The sequence below is a fragment of the Sceloporus occidentalis genome, unplaced genomic scaffold (genome assembly GCF_023333645.1).
Source record: "Sceloporus occidentalis isolate IW3139 unplaced genomic scaffold, rSceOcc1.0.p SCAF_29, whole genome shotgun sequence".
In the NCBI taxonomy this organism is placed as follows: Eukaryota; Metazoa; Chordata; class Lepidosauria; order Squamata; family Phrynosomatidae; genus Sceloporus; species Sceloporus occidentalis.
The window spans coordinates 2,018,880-2,039,157 of NW_028317009.1; the positions used below are offsets into that span (position 1 = coordinate 2,018,880).

Here is a 20,278-nt window from a genome sequence, read left to right on the forward strand (position 1 = left end):
CTTATGTTAGTGACTCAAAAAAAAAAAAGACGGCACCTTCTATGCTGATTATTTTATTTATATAGGTTACTTTTTCATGTAAACAGGTTTTTAGGCACAAGGTAACAAGAGCTCTATAGCAACAGACACAAACCAAACAACATCTCGCTTCGTTTCACGCAGGCTTCGATTGCAGATCGTAGAATATGGTTAAGGCATACCGAGCAATTTAGGTGTCAAAGGAATTCAGTGAGGAAATAACAGAACAAACAGAACACAAACTTGCAACAATACCGTCAGGTCGAATACGATGAACCTATGGCCACTCTAGTTACGGCTCCCCGCGATGCCTTATGGGAAGCTGTGCATTGTTGGAATTGTAGTTCACAGCAGGTGGAGTACCAATGGTCGGCCATCACAGGATAGTTGTATGATGACTACTCGAAACTAATCCTACAAGCTTATTTTTAATGGCAATGCTAATTGTAGCAATTTTTTTTTTTGAGCTCTCAAATAGAATTCGTGCATTCAGTGTGATTCTAATGAAATTATTTAATGTGATCCAAACAGTGCCGATGTATCTTATAAAAACTGTCTAGTCTTTCGTCATCATTCTTTCTGAGCAAGTAGCCTTCGGCAAACTAGAATAATATGGCAGGGGGCAGCCATTTTGTGAGAAAAAAAACACTGTGGTATGAAAAACATAAACAAAGATACATTTGTTTTCACTCATATTTTCATTAAGTTTGATATCAGTCAATTAAAAGGACATCTGCTAGAAAAAAACTGCTGTTGTTTGTTTTTTTCATATGTTGGTTAACTATGGCATAAATCAGAAAATGAATCCTGTGCGCAAGAAAACAGCCGAGGGCAGGACAGACTCATGGATGCAAACATGAAATGTATGGGAGAGGGGCAATTATTTTAAAACTGCACTTTTCTTTGGGTATAACGGCAGAGATCCCTGTACTATAACACTGTATGGTAGCAGTAACACAAATTGTAAAGTTAGAAACCTCGTTCACAGGAGGGGACCCAGAGAGGAGGTTGCCATAGATGCTAGGTTGCACCCTTAGTAGATTCCATATTTAAAACTGGACACCTATGAGCCCAACATGTGAATACTTTATACTGCTAGACAGTGCCTAGTCTAGTAACTATACATCTGCTTGGAGGACACTGAGTACGTTGTAGGGGCAAAACGCATATTCAATGTCATATCCATAAGACACTCCGGGCGGTTTATGGTCCACCAAGGAGAGCATGGCTAAAAATGTAGTCCTGTCCTGTCTGTACGTCCCCCTTGCATGTATGAGTTTATTGTGGGCTATTCTTCCCATGGTATGATACACCTTTAGCATTTGTGCCTAAGGGCACCATGAATGTAAATTTGGACCTGAAGATTTCCCTACATTGAAACAATATTACCTTGAATAACCCTCAGTTTTAAAACTGGTTCAACTGGAGCCAGATGTTTGCCCATTTTGATAATGGACACGGTCTTGTTAAAATGCAATTTTTTACACTTTATTGGCTTACAATCAAAAAAACAAAATGTGTCCCTTTCCCGCGTTCGGCAGATAAGTTAAAATATTCCAATGAATATACAAATTCTTGAAGAATGTAGAACTTTTTATGTTAGATAAGCACTATTAAGCTGTGGGGGTTTCCTGCTTAACAATCTTTTTTTTATCAAATGAGGTATTTTTTATGGCAGATAACACTTTTTTTTTCTTTTAAAAAGTAGCGACTGTTCAACATATCTACTCAATTTAGGATTAAAGACCAATACAGTACTCATTCACCTTTTCAAATGAAATGCCAATTTACAGAAACAAAATGTTGTAAAGCTTTCGTACATATGACGAACCCCCTTCTAAACAGTTTTCATCTCCAGCACAAGAGGGCTTAATCACCACAGGAGGGGGAAATGTTTTCACAAAATGACACTCAGTAATACTGTTAAAAAGGGTGGGGGGGGGGGGTTGGCACTTGAGTTATGACGGCAATCCTGCTTTTTGGCAACGTTTAGCTTATGGAGTTGGCATTACTTTTTTTTTTAACCCTTTGCTGTAACGCATTGGATACGAGACAGTTAAACCATTAGCGTTTTTATAATAATGATATTAATACTCATTAAAATCACTGTGCATCCCCCCCCCCCCCAGCCGATTCTGGCTGGTGTTCCATGGGTCATTAAAAGGTAATGATTTACCGGGATCAAAACTTGATAAGCTACCACAAGCTAGAACCACACAATGCCAACTTCACTAAAATTTTGCCAAGCAGCCATTCACTGCCATGTCATAAACGACAACATTGTTCAACAGCTCAGCTGACTGCAGACAAACACAACACACACTGTACTACAGCAAGCTTGTTCACTGATGCACAGAATTGGGTTTCCAGTCTTCCAAACCTTCGTCTCAACTGTCCGCATGCCATCACTGGATGAAAGGCATGCGCTCCTTATTCTCAGTGTCTCCCTCGTGGTCCTCCTCTTCTTCTCCTGCTTCACTGGTTTCCGTGCTGTCGTTAGCCATCTGAAAATTATAATATATATATATAATACGGTGTAGTCATTTTTAGAGTAAGACAAGCATAGTTGTCAGATGTCTTGTGTTTTTTTTTAACCTCCTTTTGAGCTTCAGCCTGTTTTTCTAAGCTTCTGCCTACACTTTATATTATTTCATATAGTTGAGTGTCCCAGGAAGACCCTAAATAAATAATGCATATGGAAGAACTTTAAAAGTACTTTCATACGCATGGTTCAAAGTAAAATAAAATAAAAACTAAAACATGTATGTACATGTATATAAAATAAAATAATATAAAATAAAAACTAAAACATGTATGTACATGTATATAAAATAAATAAATAAAATAATATAAAATAATATAAAATAAAAACTAAAACATGTGATGCAGCAGCTTTCTCCCCTATCTGTGGTCAGACGGTTCTCACCAAGAAAGCACACATCTACTAAATAGACTCCTGCGCTGGAGCTGACTGGTGCTAAGCGCATCATGTGCAAGGCCAAACAAATCTCCTGCATGGAAATAGCTGGGGGCAGACAGAGGGGCAAATGCATATGGGAGGAATCTCCAGAATTTCCCCCATGCATTTGCAATAAAGACACCACGACAATTTAAAGGGACATCTCAGCTAACGGATGCATTATAGTGCCTTTGATGGCAGGAGTATTGCTTTAAGAAGTGCATGGTACACCACAAGAGGGGTCCCAAAGGGGTTTGTAAGACCATTAGTGGTAACACATCCATAGTGCAGCTAAGCTTCCAGCATCTCAGAGATCCCTTAATCAAACGACCATGCTGGTCACATCTAAAGAATTCTTGAAAACTTAAGCCAAAAACTCATGAGATTTTGTTGTCTCTGCCAAAAATGACATTGACCTAATTCACGCTATGTGAGGTCGGAAAGGAGCTTGAGAGTTACTTTAAGACTTGGAGTAAATCGCTGTCTCATATTCTGTTTATCATCCAGAATGTATACTGAGCACAAGATGGGTTAAGACGTTTTAAATAAAAAATACTAGGAACTGTGGTTTGAGGAAGTTAGCCTACAAATTTAAAGGCATTGCGAGAACTTTGTACTCAGCCAAGAGATGTTTTCCAATGTTTTTGTTTACACCCATAGACACAAAATGTTCATTTTTCTACTATTTAATATAAAAAGAGAAACAACTGTTTGTGCCTTGTGGAGAGGATGGTGCCACTGAGTACAATGGAAGCTGTTTTAAAAAGGATATTCTGTAAACACCTTACTGGATGTTTACCTGGAGAATTCGGGATTTTTCCACACAAACTAGCCTTGTGGTGGATTCAGAATGAATGGACTGAATTCAACACCAGAGATAAGTGTGTCTGAAGAGCAACCCTCAGAATGGAAAACAACATGAGAAATTGAGCTAGATTGCCCCAGATCCATTGACTTAATGATTACATTGTAATTGATAGAAGGATTGCTATTCAATTAAATGTAAAAGATTAATCTTTGGCATTGAGTCCAGTCCAATGTCTGTACTGGAGTCACTGGTCAACTTCTTATGGCAGATAGAAAAGAGAATGCAAGTTGACCGATGTTATTAACAAGAATAAGCAATAATCATATAAAAATAATCAAAATATAAATTTTGTGCTATGGTTTACATGATCACCATGTAGTTTTGGTTGAACCTAGAATCTAGGAGATGGAACTATATTGGGTTTAGTTAATTAAGACACTGAGAAAAGCCCAGAGAGGTTAGGACACATCTTTGGGCATTCAGTAAAGAGTTCGGAAGTCCACCTTGGCTTTTCTTATATGGGAAACCCGACAGAGTTGCTCACTGTCTCAAACCTCAGTATACCCCATGGGAAGTCTAGGTTATTTGATGAAATGTGGATTCTCCGAGCACTTCACTCAAGCAGCAATTTGAAGATGACACCCTTGTACATCAGACTATCGAGTTTCCATTACATAAAATACATTTCTTGACTAACCAGAGGGGTTGGAGTCTTTTCCACGTCCAGAATGAGCTTTCCGATGTTTCCCCTGTCATGGATTCTCTGCATTGCTTCCTTCACCTGTAACACAGACAAAAAAGGGATTAAAACCTTTGAAAGGCACTTAGGATCACTAGGTTGTGCTGCATATGCATATTTGTTAAGGGCAATTTTGAGTTAAAGTGCAAAATGGAAAGCAATCAGCAAGAACATCACATTTGTATATATAGAGATTTCTGCACATTTAGAATGTTGCCCCGGAAATGATCTTTTATTAAATGATTTATAATGGACACACAATTAAATTCCCATCCTATACTTTAGCATTATCATTTAGTAGGTAAATTACAGTAATGCTTGTGGATCGGAATAGTGTTCAACAGCATATTGAAGTTAAGATGCATCCAAAGCCTGAAAATCAATTATAAAAAGTCAATATTATAATAATAATACTGCAATATTAGTTCAATGATCGGACTTGTTGTTAAATTAATACAATGTTTTTAATTGCCACAATATAAAAAGGTACGCTTATAAAACGTGTGTTCCATTTTTTTTCTTAATGTATAATTCCACCTTGTATTTGGAAACATTATTTTTCTATACATTCATGACCTAGAAACAGATTACTAAGTAGGTATTTTAAATTGATATTTTAGGAATATGCAAAACATTGCTCACATACCTTTAGCCCACAATTCTTCGTTTAAGTTAAATCCACTCAAAAAAAGATTAGGGATTACAAGAGACATACTTGTGATCACATTACTTTCAGTTATTCTAAACACAAATTGTGATTCAAAAGTTTCCCACCTCTTCCAAAGCCCATAAGGAATCAACCAACGGTTTGATCTTCTTCTCATTGTACAAAACCATGAGCTTATCCATCACCCCTTTAATGACCGGGGCACGGTTCTGCTTGAAGAGCAAGTTTAAGAGCGAGAATCCAGCCATCACTTTATTCTCCTCATACAGCTTAATTGGATTCACTTTTTCCACTTGCCACCACTGAAAATATACATATTTAAGATATTATTGGTCAACAAAAAGTGGGACTAAGTGTCAAATGAAAGGTGCTGTCCCACATATGGTGCTAGAAGTTAACATTCCTGTAATGCCAGAACCCGTCCCAGAAATAACGTTTTAATCATGTAAAATGATGCTCCATCTATAACATTCGCAGGGAACATTTAATTGTCGTGTGACACAAAATATCGCACTGGCATGTTGTTGCCATGAAATATAAGAAAGCTTATTATTTTGTTTTTGTATTGCTTTCCTGTAATTTAAACTTTCAAAAGAAATAATAAAATATACAGAAGTATATTTGATGAATATGCTAGAGAGGCCTTTGAACATCTCGATTGAGTTTTTGACCTCTCGTTCTAACATCACCTATTGAACCATAATATAAATATATATATATATGCGCTTACAGATTTGGCAAAACTGAAGAAGCTCTTTGTTTCCCCGGTAACCATATTCGATGAACCTGAAAGTAAGAAAACAACATTTATCGGGAAAAACAACCATTAAACACCTAATATCTTCTTGGCTTCTCACTTTACAACACGAATTGTTTGTAACTTGTTTTGGACACATGGAACGGAGGAGTGAGTTAGCTTCTTCTCCCCAATTTTATTTTTTTGGCAGGAATTTTTATGACAAAAAATTTTTATTTTGGTGCCGTCTACTCGCGTTTACAGTGTATATGTAGTACAGCATAACCGAGTAATACGAATCAGGTCATTTGTTAATGGAACTGTCATAATAATATGATACACCAATGGCAATATTATAATACTTTTTCCTGTTTAATATAATAAAGGACCAACCGTATAAAATGTATGTTCCCAGTGGCTTCAGGAGACCAATTCCTTTTCCGGTGTTTTCCCCACATAAACAGTCCAAGACAATGTCTACTCCATCTGGGGAGATTCTGCCAAAAAATATAAGTAAATTGAATTAAGTTAAAGACTTAGTGGAAAATACTAGCATATATGATGGGTTTCTTTCAAATATTAGCTTCTACGAATATGTAATTGTGCCCCCCCCCTGTTGGCCAACTAAATGCACATGTATCAAAGACTCTCGGACGTGTCTCCTAAAAAGACTCCTACTACTGACCTGATCCTGGGTTGGTAGACAGACAAAAATTCATGCATTACCCCAACTTGACAGTACTGTTATAACACCGGAAAATGGGAACCCTATCTTTAATTGGGGAAAGGTGTGGGGGGGATATGCATACTTTACCAAAATTAGGTTATGAAATTCGGTTAGTAGAGTCTTTGACCACTATCTGCTCTCAGTGTCTGTTCCTCTGCTTCTAGCATTACTTTTGTGATGTTCTATACTCCATCGTCTGTAAATGTCTGCTCTTTTGTCCTCAATGTGCAGAACGAAATACCTTTTGGATTACGACAGCTAAATTATTATTAATCTCCCTCTGGAGGTTGTCAGCAGAAAATATCCTGAGTCCCACACAAAGCAAAGGTTTTCTTTACCTTTTCACTTCTTGGACGTAATCTGCGTTTCTATCAAAAATGTGGCTGAGGGAATTCTTAATGGCCTCGTGTTTAAAGGCTGAAGCTGTTCCGAAAACTCTAACGTTGGGAATGGTTGCACAGAGCTGTGCCACGGCTTGACCCTGAAAACACAACATATTTCTCATACTTGTATGGATTCATTCACTTTTTCTCATGCCATAGATGTTACATTCTTAACATTAGAGGCACATGAATCATACAATGAAGACATCAGCAGGTGCTTAGTCAAACAATGTATGTATGTGTGTATATATATATATATATATATATATATATATATATATATATATGACTCTATATCCTATGAAGGCCAGAACACTTTTAGCCGACTATCTTATTACAAACCTCTCAAGGGACATTCTAAAGAGGTAAAACTGTGTCTTTGCCAACCAAAGGTGACTTTAACAACAATTATAACCAACATATATAATTATCACCATTATATTTCCATAAAATGCACATTTACGGCTACTTAAACGTCATTGTGAGGTCTTTTCTTTGTATTTTACGTAAAAATCATTCTGTGCGCCTATAAAAAGAGGGTAATCAATGATACGGAAGGAGGACATAAGGGTTTTGGAGGGATGTTATTTCCTGCGAACATTTTATTTCTTTGTCTACGTTGTATTCTCTCATGCCATCTAAGGAATGACTTCATTAGAATGCCAATCACAACACATCGGAAGCTACTAATTGTGGCAAGTGTATGCAGAACAACTGTGGACAAAGCTGTGTTGCTTGATTATGAAATCTGCTACTGGTTCAAGATATGATTATAAGCCTACTTTCCCTCGGTTCTTATACGATCTGGAGCAGTCCTGCCATTCGCCTGAGTAGGTCCTAGGCATACCTGTGAACTATCTTTTGACCTAGAGTCCCAGGTGGAATGCTACTTGCCTGGGCCACCTTACTCAACACCCACTCTCCGTCCATATTTCTTCCCACTCCTACTCCTACTAAGGTTGTTTGGGAATAGTCCAGCATCAACACGTGGCTAGCTCTACCCCCACAAAAGTGGAAGAGCTCCAGGTTGTCTATCCTGGGAAGTTCCCATCTAAGGTCCTAGGGCAGCAGGTCGGAGGTGGTGATGTTCTTACTTCTCTACTTTATTTCTAATGGGTCATTACGGGTTTAGACACATTAATTATATTTGAATTTCTGTGGTGTCATGTGATACAATTATACAAACAGAAAAGAGAGGGATTTGGTTCTCAAAGAGGGACTACACATTCAGGGAGGAAAATGCATTTTTGTTGATTGAATTTCCCATCGTTGGCCATAATGATATTTGAAAGATTAGTACTTTTTTTCCCAAATGCTTTCCCTAATTTGAATAACGCTGGGAGAAAATGTAATCTTCAGACACGTCCGTCTGCATTAATACTTTTCAAGTTAAATGGGATTTATGTCATTGCCTACTCCACCACCCCATACTTTTTAATTATAATCTTTTCAATAGCGCAATGATTTTGTGACCTTTTATTACCCCCTGAATGGATCATGTGTTCAGCATTTGTGGACCTTCTTGCAGTAGGCCAACATTTAGGTAAAAACTGGCCATTACCCTGCCGTAGGAAGCGATTGCTTTCTAAACTCGATGTAATTTACCCGCTAATCATAGCAGCTAACAAAACAGACATGAACAGTTCACATAACCTTTCATCCAACAATTACATATTATAGACTCTAAAATAATGAGTAGTTCCAAATAGACAATCCGATTAAGTCTTAAACGAAATGACTACGATTTCAATGATACAATGCACTGTGTAGATGCCATGAAAAATATAAAATTGTGCATATCGACCTGGCTGATGAGGTTGGCCACAAGATAATCAAGATGTATGGATCCGCCAACACTATTCACTTTGACTTTGGGAACAAAAAAATAACGCTGGAACGAGACCTTATACGTGACGTTCTGTAATGTTTTAAGGGAGCCAGTAGGACATATTTTTGCCAGTTCCGTGCTTTGTAGACTAGATCAACATGGAGGAACCCTTATGCATGGTGCCAAGAGAGCACCATCAAAATATATCATGACTGTACTAATGGAAAAAGAGCAATTACCGGTGAGCATCATGGAGGTAGAACTTGGAAAAATGGCTGCTAAGTTAGCTGTTCCGGCACCTACCCAAATCATCAATGACTATACCCGAAAACACTTAGAGTTTGCGTGTACCTAAATAATGAAAAGTCAATGTTTCCATGAAGACTTCTATGAGAGCCATTTGGTTGAAACATTTAAAGAATCACTACATAGAATCTTCACGATGGACTATTAAGGAGTTAAACATTTCAAGACTCCTAGGGTTAGCTAATTTAGGAAGTTCCCAGGTATGACATTTGTTTTTCTGCCTGAAGATCACTTCTGGGTCTGTTAAGGACTAACCTCAACTCAAAGCATCTTGGTAGCCATAGACACATGGAATTGTACCCTGCCGGATGTACGCTTTAATCTTTACACAGAATTAAAAGGTTTCTGGTGTGCTGCTAATTTTGAATATGATCATAAACGCATCTGTTTTCCCTCAACGCAATGTTTTCTGGCCCTTGGAAATGGTGGGAGGTATGAACACGTAAGCCACAACCGGCAATAATTAAAGCATCGAATGCGCGTATTACTATAATTATTCTTAATTATATTCCAACAGGAAATGTAAAGTATGCTTGAGAATCGAACACCTTGCCAAGCTGATACTTTATATTATAAACAACAGAATACAAATCAACCCCCTCATCATATAAAAGGAAATCTAATATAACTAAGATACAGGAGCTATAGGAAGCCTGGCCAACCTGCGCCAACCCAGCTGTTGTTAAATTAAAACTCCTGTGATCCCTTGTGTTCCCAATGAAATTTACTTTATTCAAAGTATATGAAATGAGTTTTTGGTAAAATGTCCCTCTAGTCTAAGATTTCCATAACCAGAGGCACATGTCCGACAGCCAAACGTGAATCACTGTGTGATGTCACACTTTCAAAGATTATTATTTGGCATTTTATAGTTATTACACGCAAGTTCCAAGGAACAACAACTCCTACCATACGTACAGCCAAAACAGAGCCAGAAGACTTACCACCCCTCCGCCTGCTGAATGAACCAGCACAGACATCCCTTCTCTGAGGTTGGCTACCTCAAACAGCATCATGTACGCCGTGACAAAGTTCATCGGGAACGCAGCAGCTTCTGAGAAACTCATGTCATCCGGAATCTTATAAACAAAATCCGCCGGAGTACAAACGACCTCTGCCCAAGCATTGTAGTTGACGAAAGCCATAACACGGTCGCCTATCTGGTGTACAGTTAAAAAAAAAATAAATAATAATAATAATAATAAAAGTGCTAAAAGCATATAAATGTTAAAAGACTGAGTGGTATGATCCACTGTGTTTATTATTTTTTGTGGACTTGGTATTCACATGGGATGCATAATAATTTAAGTGGAATGGATTTTGTTTTTTGTAGCCTATTATTATCAGATTCTAACCTTTAATGAGATCTTTACAGACTCACTGACATGAAAGGTATAGATTTATTCCTGAACACGGGCTTCGTATTTGTTTTTCGTATTACTGACTCATACAGATTATGTTAAGGCTATTGGTGCCATCGGATAATAATCTACAAAAATATTCAAGGTCAATCGAAAGATCGTTCAGAAATACAGCTGACACAGAGGCAGCTTTTAAGCTTAAAGGAAATTAGATTTTTATTGAGCACTAAAACATTATTATTTGCAGTATATTCTGTTGAAAAGTAGGATTTACTGCCAAATTAGCTTGTTTCAGTGGCTGGTGACAAAACCTTCCAAGTAAGTTTGGATAGATTTTTTTATGTTAGAACTGGCATGCACGGTTGTAACAATAATATTTAGAATAAGTAATCCGAGAAAAAAACAAGATTTCCTCCCAAATTGAAAAGGATTTTTTCTGATTTGTGTGTTAGTAGAGCTCATGGTAACCAAGTCCTCACTGTAATCAACCGGCCAGGCATCTTTTTATTGAACCCGTATGAATCCGGAATGCCAAAAGACCCAGACGTCCAGCTGACGTGGTCGATAATTATAGTGAACGGCCTTGGCTTGAATTTTTTAAATGTTTTTCTTCTGCTTGTGCTAGTGGCTCTTACGTTTGAAAAGGAGACCGTTGAGAAATGATGAATTCAACAAATGTAGCCCCTCACCCTCCTTTTAATTCAGAGAAAAGGTTAAGTCCGGGGTCTCATTCAGATTTTTAATCACGCTGCCAAACAAGGTTGTCATGGAGAAATAAAGATGTGCCATATCACGGCAACATGTAAACGCAGAAAATGGGACTTATATCATAATCGGTACATGCGGTTCGACAACTCTGCTGGGCAGAGGCCAAGCGTTCCTGTTCTTTATTGCACCAAGGTCTACAACCTTCTAAAGTAATGTTTGATGACACCAATAATAAAATGCACAATATATAAGATAAAGCTTTCTTTGGGTTCCATAAAAGATCTTTATTTCGTTATTATTTTGGTTTTCTGCCTCTTTAGGAGCTTTACTTTAGAAGCAAAGGTTCTATCAAGAGTTTCACATAAAATGACCTTTTTTTTTTTTTTTTTTTTTACAGCTTAATGCATAAAAAAAAACGCTTGATCGGTTATGTATCTGCAGGCATCTTAAGTGTCCGTGGTAAAGATTTGTCTCCACTATAGTTTGACATTTTTGCTTATTCCATCTGCCTCAAGAACAGAGGTCATTGTTTTTGTTGTAGATATCTAGTGTTAGGGCTTGTTGCACAGATTATGAAATAGAACACACGTATATAGACTTTATTTGTTACAAGGTTTCAATGCACGTAGAAACGTTAGAATCCCTTTAAAATGGCTTTTTTTTAAATAATAACCCAGGTAGTTTACCTCAAAGCCGGTAACGTTTCCTCCTAGTGCTTCAACAATTCCAGACAACTCAAAGCCAGGAACCAGAGGTGTTTTCGGAGGATTGTCAATGTTTCCCTGTCGAACCATCAGATCGATGAAGTTGAGACCACTAAATGTGAGAAGGTATGAAAGACAGAAGTCAACATTACATTTACGGCACACTATGGTTTTCTACACAATCCCCTGTTACAGCAATCTTAACGGCCCCATAAATTAAGATTGTTGATGGTAACTCTGGTTGCTCCATGTAGAGTCTATTAACATATGAACATTTTCCACCCATTTTGCTCACTTTTCATTGATTTCTCATCTATGCTCTACCAAACCTTGCTTTATTTTTTTGATAGTGTTATTTTTATATTTTTATATTATAAGACAACGGAAGTCTTTTTGCCCCGGATCTAAAGAGAGTCTCGTACAGAAGTTCATTCACTCACCCAAAACAGTTTAGCCTCCACTAAGAAAAGACTTGAAGATAATTAAAACAGTGTGCACCATTAAGTTGCTTTAAAGACATTAACATCACGTCAAGCCATTTACTGTCTGAAATAATTACTAAAGAGTTTCCAAGTTCTACACCGTACGTTATAGAGGAATGTTTTTATAAACATAGCAGAAAACGGCTATTTATAAAAATACCGTGTTTAAAGCAACAAAATGAATTAAGGAATTAAACTCTAAATGGAGTTTGGAAGAAAGGAATAAAATGAGGGAAAGAGAAATATATTTTTAAGAAATGAATCTGTATCAAATATCATGAAAAAAGAAACATTTAAATATAAAAAGATATTGATTTAAAAATATACATTACTGTCAAAATGTATTTTCTGGGACAAAAAAACAGTATTTTATTACTTGACATTCCTTAAGTGATATTAGTTTTATTTAAAAAATGAGTTTACTGAAAATCGGGCGGGGGGGGAAATACAAATAGAAAAAAAATTGGAGAAATATAATTTAATGTAATGGATAGCAATGTCCATTACTACTGTATGTAGAATTTTGACTTATTAAGTTGTCAATTTTCCACCGGGTACCTTGAAAAGTATGGGATTTGGTGTAAAAAAAAAAATAAAAAAAAAATTATATATATTTTGTCCTGAAATTAGCGGTTTTGGAATAGCTTCTTTAGTTGGTATCCAAAAATGAAAGTGAAATATCAGCACAAACCAATGTACTCTAGATATAAAGAATTAACGTGTGCTAGGGCGAGATTGTATGCTAATCTGGCCTCTTATTTATTATACCCTTTTAATTAATTTATTGTGTGTTCCCCCCTCTTGATCCTTTAATGAACTCTGATCCGTTGAATGCACTTTAATTGCATCACGTTAGGAGTAGTTGGAATGTGTCTGGGAGAATGCGGAGACCTCTGCGTACGAGTGGACGGAGTCACCGCTAAATAACGTATTCTTGTGTCCGTCTAAGACCTTTGTTTTACTCGCTGTTATAATTTATTCCAGCAGTTGACTTGTAGACCCCCATAACCACGTGGATACAAAAAGTGAATTGTGCCCACGTGTTTGATGTATGCACGCCTCCCAGGATTTCGGATGGAATGAGAAGGGACACTTGTTTTAGGGAGTGTGGCTCGTAGGCATGACTTTACCGAGACCTTTTTATATGACTTTTTGGTAACTGAAAAAGAAAGATAAATTGTTTAGTTTTTTTTTAACAGAAATTAACCTGTTTTCTGCTGTTTCTCTACCGATTATGATGATTTTCAGGGATGTATATATTGATACACTCATACCCGGCCAACATTCTGAACTCCTAGAAAAGAGGGACATTTGGGGAGGAATGAGGGAATGTCTGTCCCAATTAGGAACCTTTCTTTATATACCACCAGCGTCTGTGCCCAGAAACTGGTCTCCAATACTTGGTTGGTTTTGTCTGTGGGTTTCAACGCAAGATACAAAACCTAAAATCTGATTATAAAGTATATATTTATATTTATATATATATAATTATGAGATTTTAAATCCTAAACAAATATAAAAGGGTTTAAGAGCTGACACAACCCGGTTCTTCTCCAGCTCTCAATTCACAGCAGATTTTGGCTAGTATAAAGCGGAACCGGATTGGCTTGGTTTTATCGTATCCGTCCAGGCTGTCCGTGAGTCATCTCGAGCGGTGGCATTTCGGACCTTCGCTTGTAAAATGAGTCATGCTGTTTCATTTTGGAAGATTGATGCAAGGCCCGGGACTTGTCAGAAGTATTAGAATGCTTGCAGAACTAATTACTAAAAGCTCAGACTAGAATTTGTACGTCAGCGCGGGCGTCACAGGAACCGGCGAGTGTCTGGGCTGCTCTACAAACAATAAAAAATCAAGAGGAGAGCAGATAGTAATAAATGCTGGGAAATCTAAACGCTCATCGCTCATCTTTGGAATTTTTGACACAACGCAGGGTTATATGCAGACGTTTCTTCCCTCTATAATTATTATTTTCCAAACTGAAAGACTGTCAATGGACGATGAGAGACCAACGTGTCAAGGGTTACCAACTGGACTGCGATTCATTTAAGGCAGGCCTTTGATACTAGTGACTGATATATATATATATATCATATACTGATTCCCTTATATTTAACCGCTGCAAGCCCATGACGACCTGTCAAACTTAATATGATCCCCCTATATTTAACCGCTGCAAGCCCATGATGACTTGTCCAACTTAATAATGAATTTCAACTTAATAATGATATTTAACCACTGCAAGCCCATGCGCCACTCAACATTTTTATTATTATTCTTTCTTTTTTTGTGGCGGAGGTAGATGCCTATATTCCAGAGGGTGTCTTGAATGAATACTATTCATGTAATGTCCTGTCTACCCATTGTAAAGTGCTACGGAATTTGATGGCGCTATATAAAACCATAAATAATAATAATACTTGTAGCAGAAAATCAGCCAAAAAAACTACCAAAGTATTTCTGCTCTACATATACCACTATCCTAAAGCAACTGCCCATATATATGCATAGTGCCTATTTGCAGGTGGTCTGACACTGAATAATCCATTGGCAATGAGGTATCAATGAATTCCGTACAGCTCCCATAATGATACGGCTCGCAAATGCATGTTTCCAATCATATAGTGGGTAACCGTCTCCAAATGTTCTATTTCATATAGGCCAAGAACCGTTGTAAACATTACTGTTACTTTAAGTAGGAGGCAGCGTCACAAGACATTGAAATCCTATTGGCGTCTCTTATGCGCATGTTGTTTTTCTTTCGTTAGATCCTGTATGTGTTTCCCAGGCCTCGGCTCCAATTCACGCATTAAACCATGTCACATGCTCGCCTAAATCCCTTCTAGCAAGCTGGAAAATATGCTTAACAAATATTCTGCCACTGAGGCCTCGCCACTACAGGGTTAAATTCAGCGCGCTAAAAAAAAAAAAAATCATTTATAAAATATTTTATCTGCCTGTTAACAACTGCTTCCCTGGTGAAAATATTTATGTTTTACTTTTTTAAATATTTGACTTTAACAAGATAATAATAACCTAATATTTCTTAACATTTTAAAAATGTTTCATTTTGTTGTTTAGAAAGCATAAACACAGAACATCAAACTAAGATATATAATTTCCCTTGAGACAAAATAGCTGTAATGTGTACATATGTATGTATATATATGTATGTATATATATATATATATATATATCAACTTCTAGTATCAGTAAAATAATTTAGACCTGGTTACCATTGATTTCCAGTTGGTGAAATAAATAAATGTAATGTATAGGTTAGGGACTAGTTTACCTTACTGAAGATAATCTTTGTTAGCTATTAAAAATTTGATTTTTACTCTCTTCTTTTTTATGTACTAGATAAATGAGTTGACTTCTGTCTGTCCATAGATCTTCTCCATTGTCTTCTCTACATCCTTCTTTCATGAGAACATGAAGTTCAGATCAGTGCTCCAATGGAATGCACACAAGGTGGGTTTTATTACATTTATATACAGGTTACTTTTAGCTGTAAACACAATTTTATGGGTTTATTGAGTATACTGGCGTGTAAAATCTAGACCTAGTGGAAATGGAAGACCCTCTCATGTTTGGTAGGCAGAAGCATTCTTCGTGAAGGACATTGGACTAAATGCCTTGTCATGGACGCCAGTGCCCAGGTATGGACAGTTTACTTACCCCCTGGACAACATTTTGAAATGATTTAAATATTCAGATAAGCTTAGTTTAATTTCAAGCATTACTGTTCTATAGAAGCAAAGGAATTTTGTTGCTAGGGAGATGGGCGCCATATCTACAAAACAAAGATTAACCCTTCGAGAGAGACTCTTTTGTAAGGTCCATGAAAATAATGTCAAAGAAATATTTGATGAAAGGCTGGATGGAAACGATCGCTAGTTGCATTACTTTCTGCATTTAATTAAATGATTTCTATGTAAAACGAGTTTAACAATAGATCATCAACTACATTTTGGTCCCTATATCTCATTCTCTTTAGGAGATATAAGGGAAAGAGAGAGGCATTGCTAAACCATTAAAGGATCTATTTGATTAGAAAACATGGTCATGGTTGGACACCATCATTTCAACACAATTACTTCCCCAAAATTAAAGCATCAACAGTTTGATTAAAAAAAACTGCCATCAAACATAATTAGATCATTAATTAAAAATGAAAATTATTTTTTTTTCATTTGTTTTAGTAGACCAAACCTTGTAAGAAGAGAGAGAGACAAGGCCATCATAAAGAGGACCCACTGAATGGTAAGTGGTTAACAACTGATACAAAGCTTGGGCCAACATAACATTTGTCCATTTGTGCTCTTATCGTCATAAAATGTATGTTATAGTCCATGGTTAAAGCAAAAATAGGGACGAAACTGATCCATTAAAGATGGAGATTTGGTAACCATGGGGTGATCAAACCAGGGATTGTGAATGAACATGGCATCACAACGTATAAGTAAAACTATACACTTATATCCCATGTAAAATAACCGGAGTAGTTAACCTGTCTCTTACATACCATATGCACACCAGTATACATACATGTTTATAGGTAACACAACTCACAGGTGCCTGATTCTGATTTTATAAACCTGTGGGTTTGTTTTAATGCAAAGAATTATTAATACGTTAGCCTGTGGCGTGGAAATCAATGTCTAACCATCATATACGTCTCCTGCCACCCCAGTAACCATGTTGTCAGCTTCACTATCTCCAAGGCATCCTCATCCTCATCTATTAACTAGATTAAAGGGCAGGAGGCAGCAGACCCTTTCACTATAATGTTTAACCATTTTATTTTTGGGAGCCCAACAGGCAATGTATGGTATTAAACCACCAGACTGGGCATCTTCTGGATGATCAGAGTGATCAATGACCAGTGATTATTGAAGAAGGTATTGAATGTGTTAATCAGATAAAGAACCAAAGAATTAACCCATTTTCTGCCAAAAATGGTTGCCCATAATGCCATAGAGAATACCCATTATGCAAAGCACTCATTGTAACAGGGGCAAGTTGACCCTTGAAACCAACCACACAACCAGAGAAGGCTAACCCCCCCCCCCGGAGCATTAGCCATCATAGACAAAATAGATCGGTCAGGATCTGCTAGTGAATTAACCCTTGCAGGAACACTGGCCTTCTAACCGGACTCATTTATTTCATCGCAAGAGTTTTCTGCACTGATTTCACGCATCCTATGCACACAGCTCGCAATCTACTATCCCTAACGCAATAGTAAGGGGGTACCGGACCAGGCTTTCACCCGGATCTTCAGCTCTCCCTCCTGGGGTTCAGGCATCACTTTCCGGGCCACTCGTAGCTTGTTGAGACCCCCAAACCCCGAAAGTAGCACGGCTCTCATATCCTTGCCGTCCCCTGCTCCTCCTCCTCCTCCTCCTTCCAAGGCCTCCTTGGCGATTTCTTTTTCTATCATCTGCTCCGTCTCCTCGGCTTTCTCCGGCCGCTCCTTGGCCATGGCTGCGATGCTCCTGTTCAATGGGATGCTCGGCTTCTGCGGCGATGGCTGCAGAATCTGGTCCAACGTTGTACCGTAATGCGCGTTTAAGCTGCGCCGTTCCAATCTCCGCCCCGCTCCTTCCCGAGCAATGCTGCGCGCACACTCTCGACATTACGCTCAACACGAAGCTGCCTGTATAGGCTGATACAAGGGGTGGACTGGTTGCTGCAAAACATAGGAGCCGGGCAGAGACATTTGGAAGCCACATAGATTATTTTGGGGCCACAAAATGCCTTAGACAAGAAAAAGACCAAATGCATGCATCAGAAAAAACCATGGATTACTTACCTGTGTGATCTATACAGTGTAACACAGTAGTTTTGGGAAGATTGGCAATAACAGATTTAGGTGATAAGTCTTCAAGTGCTAAGTAGAAGCTGGAATTAGTACAGTCCAGTGCTAATACAACATATAGGTGATGTTGCCATAGAAACTGCGTAAAATGCTGCTTAGGGACCCACTGGATTACCATGTAAAGAGAAGAGAGAGGACAAAATGAAATGGTTCTATGAAAATGTTACATCATGTCTACCCATTCCAAAGCAGCCAGAGGCCATGTATCAAGAAAGTAAAGCCCATGGCCCCAGTTGGAAAAGCTACTCCGTTACATAACATGAACCCCCAAAGCACCAGCAAAGTGATATGCGTGACCAACCAATCTAAATATAAAGACTTATTAACCAAGTTAATTAGCTGATGGGGGCTTAGAATCACTCTTTTTTTCTCCAGTGCCTAGATAGACAGATACTGTCTAACCCTATCCCTATATTTGCTCACTAAATATAGGGCAGGTGCTTACTGTTTTACCTGGTCCAAACACTGTCCTTGGTGCTGATACCACAAGCATTGCTAACGCCTCATAGACTTTTCTGTAACCCCATGGCCTATGGGTGCCTAGGTAACTGCTGTAACTTTAAAGCGAGAAAAGCAGGATTTTTGCTCCAACCTAGTCAAAAACATGCTTCGTGTTTGTACCAGGATCATTGCATGTTTTATTGCCCATGTGGAATTCACACGTACCAAAGAACCTGGCCTTCTAGAAATGAGGGAAACCAGTCCAGAAAAGAGGATTTAGATTTCAAAGAAGGTCTGTCCCATCAAAACTAGGAAACCTGGTAAATATGCAATATTTGTCTCTAAGTCGCCCTTTATGTACCGAGAGTGTCGGTTTTCTATGATGTTGCTTGTTGGATGGTTCAAGTACTAAAATACCACTTTTCTTCATGTTTGATCAGCTTACGAAGCACAGGTTCAGGTACTCTAATGCTACACACTCTGTGATTGCAGGGGTATTGACTATTTACCTTACTTTACGTATCTGTAAAGCATTAGCAATGTAACTTCATATAAATAGATCTTTGCTCGGATTTCCAAGAACTGCATTAAAGCATTAAATAGAAGCAATTCATTAGACACGCCAACCAAACCTAGCATTACCCTTCACATTACAAAGCTAACAACACAAGTGTTGTAATTAAACAAGTGATAACGGCAGTGCCTGAGCGCCTTTCATCCTATAAATAACTCCAGACTGATATATATATAAATATATATAATATATATTATGCCTGAGTGATCTCCTTTTACACCCACCTGCCTATTACATGTTGTTTGCATAGGCATAGATAACTGTTTTAAATACTGGATGATAATCCATGTTTATGATGTGAAATTCACGTCCTTGTCCTTTGGCGGTCTTTTCTATAACGATCAGGTCTTTTCTCCATTAAGTCACTTTGTAGTTGCTCTGGGAACCTGGTATTAGGATGAAAAAATTGGCATGAGTGCTTACGGTAGATTACTAGATCAGGTCGGTGCCAGTTCAGAAAATGTTACACTAAGAAAAATAAGTACACCCTATACAGTACACTTTGCATCACAAACTATTCATTTTTTATCCGTTTATATATTTTATTTGTATCCATCTCCCTGGTTCAGCGTCTCGATCCCTTGGCAACGTTTAGGACTTTCTTATTATTTGTGATTTAATACTTCTAGTGAAATTATCTATCACTGATTTTATGTTCACATTTCCATAGACTATAATAAATAAAAGCCCAAGATAAAACATTGATACATATTTAAATGCCAGCCCCATGTCTCTTCTGATACAAGTGCTTAGTATACATTGAAATACATATTTTCTGCGTAAAACTCAGACTCATCCCCGTATTTCCGAAAATTATTATTTATTGCAAGAACGGTCTCGGCACCTACTTACAGTCCCTGAACTTTCCATCACAATTTTCATTTATGTGTTGATTGATAAAGCACTGAAAACCAGTTTGTGTCCTTCTCTTACGTATGTCGAACAACCAGAAACA

General features: G+C 37.7%; 1 protein-coding gene across 1 annotated transcript; it reads right to left on the bottom strand.

The window, feature by feature from the left end:
- Window positions 1-2,423: 2,423 nt before the first annotated feature.
- Window positions 2,424-17,912, bottom strand: LOC149299111 (putative NADPH-dependent quinone oxidoreductase VAT1L). The gene is made up of 9 exons (XM_089486517.1): window positions 17,689-17,912; window positions 11,927-12,056; window positions 10,116-10,331; window positions 6,993-7,135; window positions 6,321-6,424; window positions 5,922-5,977; window positions 5,299-5,493; window positions 4,483-4,566; window positions 2,424-2,522 (listed from the first exon to the last, which is right to left on the bottom strand). The coding sequence occupies exons 1-9, from the start codon at window positions 17,910-17,912 to the stop codon at window positions 2,424-2,426; spliced, it is 1,251 nt and encodes a 416-aa protein (XP_089342643.1).
- Between the last annotated feature and the right edge of the window lie 2,366 nt (window positions 17,913-20,278).

Bases quoted from the DNA above. Each gene is read 5' to 3' on its own strand.
- LOC149299111 (XM_089486517.1), bottom strand. From the start codon at position 17,912: ATGGCCAAGGAGCGGCCGGAGAAAGCCGAGGAGACGGAGCAGATGATA. The intron at 5,978-6,320 runs GTTGGTCCTTTA...TCTTACTTTCAG, and splicing joins GGGAACATACATTTTATACG to GTTCATCGAATATGGTTACC. The intron at 4,567-5,298 runs GTGGGAAACTTT...TCTGTGTTACAG, and splicing joins CCTTATGGGCTTTGGAAGAG to GTGAAGGAAGCAATGCAGAG.